We start from the raw sequence: 7,958 nt of genomic DNA, 5'->3' as shown, positions 1-7,958 counted from the left end.
ATCTTAAGACAGATTCAAATTTGACAAAAATAAATCATCAGATATAGAAGATGTGACTGATTAGAGTGTTCAGAGTTAAAAACAACAAAGGCGACACTTTAAAATGAAACCTGACACTAAACTCTTACAACATTTATAAAACTATTTTTAAAAGGCACATTTTAGCGTTGATATGAAACAGGAAGTAGAAAAGTGTTCAGGGAAAAAAACACAGAAAGTCATTTGATTTTTTTTTTTTACTATTTGACAAGAACGACAAAGAATGATGGCAAAAAAAAAAAATGTTCCAGTAACTCAAACTGCTCTGATCCAGGCTAAACTGGTGGCAACTGGATGCAAATACAAAGAGATTCAACAGCAGGAATAAAGTTTTTACTGAAGCAGCAGCTTCCAGGACTGAAAAATGAAGCTCGAGTCAAAAGCTGCAGTTCCTCTAATGTCCACTGGAGGCTCCACAGTGAGTCACTTCCAACAGACCTCCGTGTTAAAACTTTACAGCAAAACTAACGTGTTTACAGCCTGCTGCAAAAAAAACTCTGTTGGTCTCTGAAGCTGATTTCATGGCGGCCGTACAGAGTGTGAATCTTTATAAAACGTAACCGTTTAAATTGTATTAAGGCTTAAAGTTCTGCATAATTGTTCTGTTCATTTTCTATACGCCTCGCCATGAAACACATCCTGCTTCATCATTTAATTCCCTCTAAATAATTTTACCAAGCAGACAGTGTTGAAGGAGACTTGAAACTAGCAACAGAGACCACAAACTCATCAGGAAGCTGTTCAGTGACATAAAAAAATCAAGTAAGAAGTCGGTTTATTTTCTCATAGACTTCAATACAATCAGATCTGCAGATGCGTCGCCCCCTGCTGGCTGTTAGACAGACTGCAGCTTAAGACTTCACTGTTCAGACCTGAAGGCTTCATCCGTCTTTTATATACAAAACATAGTCCAGCAAGGAGAAAACTGAATAGCGCCTTCTGCCGGACATTTCAAATCATCACACGGACTGGAACAAGAAATCATCATCAGCAAAAAAAACTTCTTCATGAACAACAGGAACAAACAGTTTGACTTCAATTACAGGCGTAGAAACATTTAGAACACATGCGTTGGTCCTTCCAATAAAAACATGAAAGACTTTTACAAAGTTTTCAAGGATTTTGCAAAACTGCTGGTACATTTTCTCACACAAGAAGCATTTCCTTCTTTTTCTGAATCTACTGCAGAGAACACAGCTGGATCTGTTTGTATTCTGTGATAGTTTCAATTTGCATCTTCTGACTGAATTTAGTGTTTCCATAAAGAAAAGCACTTCCACCAAATTCATGCAGAAAGTGAACAAGCTGTTGCATAAATTTTGACCATAATGCAGGAGAGGAAGCGTCATGTTTCCCTGCCACCAATATTCAAATGAAATCCTGATTAATTTATTGCTGACTACTTGCACTGATAGTCTCTGTCTATAAAACTAGTTTTGTGTTAGATGCAGTAGTAACATCTGCAAAAAAAAAAAAAAACTGTGAATAAGACGACAGATTTTATTTGTGGAATATTTCAGCACACATTTAACAGGTACGCTGTAAACAACAAAAATAAGTCATGTTCTAGTTTCCTGAAACTGCCATAAAATAATAAAAAACAACTGTCCCATTAAAAACACTAATGTTCCATGATTGTGTAGAATTTTTGGGCTTTGTTTTTTTTTTTTATTTACATGTGTGAAAACAATGAAATTACCTATAAAATGATTGAACAATGCTGGAACACAAATTATCATATGTTTGATGTAAAAAAAATAAAAATCAAGTTTATGTAAAAATGTCAAAGAGCTAAAACTAGTAATTCAGCTTAAAATTTGCAAGAATCTCTTTTTTTTTAAAGATCATATCAGATTTTTTCATTAAAAATCTTAAGAATTTGACAGAACTTTAAGGTTAAAACAAGTAGATCCATCTAATAAAATGAACAGATTTACCGTTGTATGACCATCCATCCATCATCTCTACACCTTAATCCTGACTAGAGGGGTGGAGTCTATCCCAGCTGACTCAGGGTGAAGGCAGGTTCACCTGGACAGGTAACCAGTCTATCACAGGGCTACACTTAGAGACAGACAACCAAGCACGCTCACATTCACACCTACGGACAATTTACAATCACCAATTAACCTCAGCATGTTTCTGGACTGTGGGAGGAAGCCGGAGAACCCAGAGAGAACCCACGCTGCACGGGGAGACCTTTTGTCTCTACAAAAACAATCTACAGTTAATTTTAGTGAGTTGTTGTCCATAACTTTACCATCCATCTATATACATATAGATGGATAGTAAAGCAATACATCTTAGTTTTTGCTGCTTTTGTAATTTTATTGATTTCTATTTCAAGAATGTGGAAAAAAAGGTTTAAAAAAAAACAAAAAAAGGGGGATATTCTTTAAAATTACATTATTTTTTTTTTATCAGTGTATCAGGATATAAATCTGAGCTGTCAGGAGGCTTTTAGGGTCACAGCAGGAAAATAAAATGTGTTTTTCAATTTTTGTGCAACGTGAGGAGGCAAAGATGTGCGATAAATATTTAACAAACTGAATTTTGTGGGACGCCTTCCTCGTAATTTGTGACTCCTCAGGTTTATCTTGGGACCACACGAAGGGTCCCGACGTCAACAAAGACCCAGTTTAACCGTTAAAAGAATCCATCACATGAGTGTTACGACTGACTTCTGTTTGTCAAAGCAGACAGAATGGGTTCATTAGTTTTATGACACTGACGATAAAGCAAAGCTTCGACTCCACGCGTTTCTGAGTCACTGCATCGATTCAAATGTTAAAAAACAAACGTTACAGCAGAACATTCAGTGGTTTGACGGTTTTAGTGTCTCTGTGGAAATTTTACCTCTACAAAAAAACAGGAGCCTGTTTCTGTATTTTTACGTCACAAACTCAAAGCTGGATGCTCTGCACTGGGATTGATTGATTATTGGCTGACTGATCACTTCAGAGCCCTCAGCACTGGGAAACATTGACTAAACGCATTATTTAAAAAGACTTTAAAAGGATGTCGACTCTGCAGCCCCGTCATCCGGTGTCACGTTAGAAGAATAGTGCGTAAAGCAACCGGTGGCCTCAGATCTATTCGGCGTTGTTGGCCTCGTTGGTCAGTTTCTCTTTCTCTGCCGCAGGCTCCACCGCCCCGGTGCCGCCATTACTGGGCGGCGCCTTCGGGTTGTTCGTGAAAGGAAACCCTTTGGTCTTCCAAAATAGGCCAACGTCAGCGAGAAACGCAAACATGGCCAGGAAACCAAACATCTGGAGGAGGAGAGGAGGAGCCAATCAGCTCAGAGGAAACAGGCAATAACACCTGAGAGCTTCTACACCTGCCAACCAGGTAGGGAAGGAAAGGAGGAGGCAAGGAAGGGAAAGAAATGAGTGTGTAAAGAAGAAAAAGAGAGGAAGAGGTAGGAAAGAAAAGCAGGAGGCAGTGAAGGAAAGAAAATGAGAGAAGAGGAGGAAGGAACGGAGGCAGTAGGAAAGGACGGCAGTGTGTGAACAGATGTTTTCTCACCACAGCGCTTATTTCCAGACTTGTGCCGCTGTTGTTGGCGGCAAAGACGATGGAGGAGATGAACAACAAGGCAGCGATTAGAGCGCTGTAACAAAAGTCCTGCACAAAAAGAAGAGAGATTAAGAAGATGAGCAGCCGAGGACAGATTTTTAATAATTTGGATTACTTTTTGAAAACAGCCTCTGAGGTGCTGCCTTGACTTTAAACATCACAGCTTTTAATGATTCACTTCAGGATGTTTTATGGCTACAGTTCAAAAATGCTGTTAAGATAATATCAGAGGAGATATGAGAACAAGCCAAAGCCACGTCCACATTCACCATCATTCTGAGCATTTTTTTCCTCAAAGTTTGAACCTCTTAATTCAATTTTTTATTTTTTTTTTTTACATTTTTCTTTTTATCTTTGTTAGTATTTAAACAAACAAAAAAACTATTTCTCCCTAAAATAAATTAATTATCACAAAAAGGTTCGGAAGATGCACCTAAAATCAGGTGCTGGTGGAAAGTTAAGACATTAAGTTATTAAGACAGTGCAGCTAAGTTAATGGGCCCTGCATATAAATAACAGTGACATATTGTGTAAATGCACTAAAAGCCCCTTTTATTGTCTGGTCATTTATTTCTAATTATTTAATTTTATTTATTTAACGTGAATTTTCAGCTCAGGGATCAATGAACTCCTGATGTTTCTCTCGCTGCACTGACCGCCTGCAGCCTGCAGGGGGCAACCTGCACCTCACAGCTGCCGGGAATCCGCCACCGGAAGAAGAAGAAGAAGAAGAAGAAGAAGAAGAAGAAGAAGAAGAAGCTAAGCTAAACCGCTAGCTGCTAAGCTAACGGGCTGCCTCCCTGCAATCTGTGGGTAAAACGACACCTTTCATTGCGGATTAATGAGCAGGTGACACCGCTACGATGCCGTGGAGGTGCTGCGTCCCCGGATGTAAAGGCTACGACGAGGCCAAGTCCATGGGAGTCGTTTTTCACGGTCTACCGACCAGAGACCCGCAGCGCTGCCGGACATGGCTGAAGGCGATCCAGAACCCGCGGTTCGACGAGAACACCCCGGTGTCCAGGTACAGCGGAGTCCGAGTGTGCAGCCTGCACTTCACCGCCGAGGACTACGAGGAGGACTTTCGGGCTAAAATACTCAACATTGCGCCCAAACCGATGCTGAAGGGGGGCGCGGTGCCGTCGGTGTTCCCCGGGAGACAGAGCGGTGAGCCCCGCCGCGCCGACACATCAGCTCCGGCCCCGAAGAGACAGAGAGCTCCGGTAAGTGATCGGTCCAGATGTGGGTCAGTGGAGCTTCTCCAAGTCTTTATTTTTTAACACTTGTGCGCTTCACACGTGGTTCGTTCACTAGACTGGAATGCACTCGCACACAGATCAAGCGTTGGTTCTCTTAAAGTTCCCTGAAAGCTGTCAGAGGCACAAATAGTCGTTCAAACACTCGTACAGGCGTCCTGCAGCTCTCCTAAACATCCGAGTGACAACCAAAAGATCCTCCACTAAAGGGTAGGAAAGTAGGAAAGGACAGAAGTGTGTGAAAAGAGTAGCTAGGAAACAAAAGGAGGAGATAGTAAATGGATGGAGCTTGTAAACAAAGAAAGAAAAGGAGAAGATTGAGAAGGAAAAAAGTGTGTGACCTTGGAAAGGAAAGGAAGAGGAGGAGGAGAAGCTCGTAAATTAGGCAAGAAAAGGAGTAAATAAAGGAATGAAGCTTGTAAACTAGGGAAGGACTGGAGGAGGCAGTGAAGGGAGTCTTTAAAACAGGACACTAAATAAGGAAATAAAGAAAAAAAAAGCTTGTAAACTAGGAGAGGAAATGAAAAGTTAAAGAAGGAAATAAGTGTGATGAGTAGGAAAGAAGAGAAGATGGAGAAGTAAAGAAATGAGGAGTTAACGAAGGAGATAAGTGTGTTGGATAGGAAAGTAAAGGAGATGATGGAGAAGGACAAAAAGCTTGTGAACTAGGAAAGGAAAGAGAAAAGAAGTGTGAAAATGTTCCATCTAGTCCACAGTAAACTTAATAAACTTCTGAATTACAACATGGACGTGGCCCACTGGTCATCTGGAGAGAAAGCCAACTTGAGAACTATTTAAAAATCTTGTTTGTTTGTTTGGTAACATTATCTTTTAAGGTTTTACGAGTCAGTGTGACGTATTGGGCAGATTTTAGTGTAAATACAAGTTAAGCATCCATCAGTTTGCTGCCACGTTTCTGTGATGATGAATTAAAGTCTTAGTGAACTGTCGCTGGGATGAATTCCTTCGGTAACCTGCTGCTGCCTGTTTTCTGTCTCACGTCGTTGTCATCAGGCGAGCATTTCGGCTGCAGGCAGCTCCACACAGCCGCCTCCGGCAGCCGGCTCCGAGGAGAGCTTCTGCATCGTGGTGTCGGTCGACCCTCAGGACGACAGCTTCCACTCAGAACCGGAGTTCAGCTCACTGATGGCGCCTGACGAGTCGGACGAAGACGCCGACAGAGACTGCACAGTCGTTGACAGCCGTAGCCTGATGGAGCTGTTCAGGAGGTGTCAGACGTGCGGGCAGCCCATCGCCGGAAAAGAGGTTTTCCACTCTGGAGTTCAGATGAGGGTGAAGTGGAGCTGCCACAGTGGGCACGCTGGTACCTGGAAGTCCTCACCTCGCCTGAGAGACACGCCTCCATGAAGTCAGCCTGCTGCTCCTGTTTACGCTGGATGAACACTTTCGCACTTCAAGGAGTAAGAATCCAAGAAAATCATGAAGTCCTATCAGCAGACGCAGGCTGACTGATGAGCCGACGGCTGGAGGACACGTTGAAGAGCATCTCGGCCGATGGACACAGCTGGAGGGTGCAGGTTTGTGAGGAATTATTTCATCAGTGGACGTTAAGGCAAAGTAGTCGGTTGTTCAAGATTAAGTTTTAATTATGACTTTACAGATGTCATCCCCGTAGCTCCTACATAAAATGCTACTTTAATTGACTGTAATACATATTAAGACTGAAACCCTGCAGTGTTATGAATGATGGAGAATAACCTGACTCATGTAAAAATAATCAATTATGGAACGAAACCTAAATATTATAAATATTAAGGCCTAGCTCCTACAGCAATAATAATTATAGATGAAAAAATGACTACTTTAGAGCTAAAGTTATGACCCCACAGAGTTAGACACTAAAACTCAACTAATCTTTCAAGCAAATCAGAGCTGGTCGAGCAGAAGGCCCCTAATGATCTGAGGTAAAAATAACCCGACGGCAGCATCCTTACCATCCGCTGAACAAGCAGCACACACGTTAAAACACTTCTCCAGCTAAGTTGCGTTGCTTTGACTGATGCTCTGTGAAACTAACACGGATGAGATGTCAGCTTTACCATCCAGAGTCGAGCTGCTGTTTATCTCTTTGGGCGGTTTTTCTACCTCCTCCTGCAGCAGCTTCACACCACACCAGGTGGCAGCATGACTCTTTAGTTTGTAGTCCACCAGCAAAACCTACAAGAAAATGTTCAGATTTCTAGCCAATGTCTCCTCCTGAGGCAGAGAAAAGCCTGCTATAGACACAACAACTAGACCCTCAAAGATAGTAAAAGTAACAGACATAAATCCACTAAATGACCAAACCACCCCATTTCTTTTATAGATTATTCTAACAAATGTGACTTCAGTCGCAGCCTCAGTGTAGCAGAAATATTAAAGCTGCCTGTCAATGTGTGGATTTCCAGAAACTCTTCATCAAACTGAGGTTTAATGTGTTTCGTAGGTGACCGAGGACTGTGTGAGCTGCTGGACTGAATTATGAAGACGGATGTCCAGAACGCAGCAGAGGTCAGCGCGAGAGTTTCCCACTGAAGCAGCGCCGCACAGTCAGAATACATCTGTACACTGGAGGACTTTCAGCTTCCTCACATCAAAGCTGAGAGTCAAGAGAGGAGGAATGCTTGGCTGTCAATCGAATGCAGGGCTTACAACCAGGTGATTTGAAGCTCTGACGTAAAGATGGCCTACAAGCAGTGGTGGATGACGTGTAAAATCTTTGTCTTCTCAGTTCAGTGCAGAAAAAAAATATCCAACAAGTTGGTGAAGTTCAGACAAGATTGAGACAAAATTCAAAGAGCCAGCAGCCCTCCTCCGGCTCTGCACTGCGACTCTGATCCCCGCTGAAGTTTGAAAACTGCTATTTACAGAAATACTGAAGTTTTCCTGAATACAGTTCTGATGGTAAAATACACCAGTTGTGCTGCTGAGAGTCACGGTGACGTTACTGGAATAAAGGATGGACCTACATGTGTTTTTTGTGGCTTTACTTCATGTAAGCAGTTCGTCATTTACAGTTATTCTGGGTCACTTCGTAGGAAATCAACTAAATGTGACAAAGTTCCCTTCGAACCGCCTCAGAATCAG

At 42.0% G+C, this 7,958-nt stretch overlaps 2 protein-coding genes across 4 annotated transcripts in view; one reads left to right on the top strand and one right to left on the bottom strand.

The window, feature by feature from the left end:
- Window positions 1-203: 203 nt before the first annotated feature.
- LOC103372349 (uncharacterized) overlaps window positions 204-7,958 on the top strand; it is a 12,604-nt gene continuing 4,849 nt past the window's right edge. Inside the window, exons 1-3 of one of the 3 annotated variants that reach the window (XR_520982.1) lie at window positions 4,343-4,838; window positions 5,886-6,409; window positions 7,318-7,728. Coding sequence is in view for 1 of the 3 variants with exons in the window: in XM_008301969.1 (XP_008300191.1) it covers window positions 4,479-4,838; window positions 5,886-6,239 (714 nt within the window). In the remaining 2 variants the exon portion in view is untranslated. Of the gene's footprint in view, window positions 1,224-4,342; window positions 4,839-5,885; window positions 6,687-7,317; window positions 7,729-7,958 lie in introns of those variants that run through there. The other 2 variants (XR_520983.1, XM_008301969.1) reach the window with 2 other exon arrangements.
- The window catches only part of cmtm6 (CKLF-like MARVEL transmembrane domain containing 6), a 20,061-nt gene continuing 14,563 nt past the window's right edge, over window positions 2,461-7,958 (bottom strand). The window contains exons 4-5 of the mRNA XM_008301970.1: window positions 3,565-3,663; window positions 2,461-3,308 (exon numbers count right to left, since the gene is read on the bottom strand). Coding sequence (XP_008300192.1) covers window positions 3,132-3,308; window positions 3,565-3,663 — 276 coding nt within the window. The 3' untranslated portion in view covers window positions 2,461-3,131. The remainder of the gene's footprint in view (window positions 3,309-3,564; window positions 3,664-7,958) is intronic.

Source organism: Stegastes partitus, unplaced genomic scaffold, assembly GCF_000690725.1.
Source record: "Stegastes partitus isolate 25-593 unplaced genomic scaffold, Stegastes_partitus-1.0.2 Scaffold1740, whole genome shotgun sequence".
Classification (NCBI taxonomy): Eukaryota; Metazoa; Chordata; class Actinopteri; family Pomacentridae; genus Stegastes; species Stegastes partitus.
The sequence above is the reverse complement of the archived record's forward strand: the minus strand, read 5'-3'. Positions and strand labels throughout refer to the sequence as shown.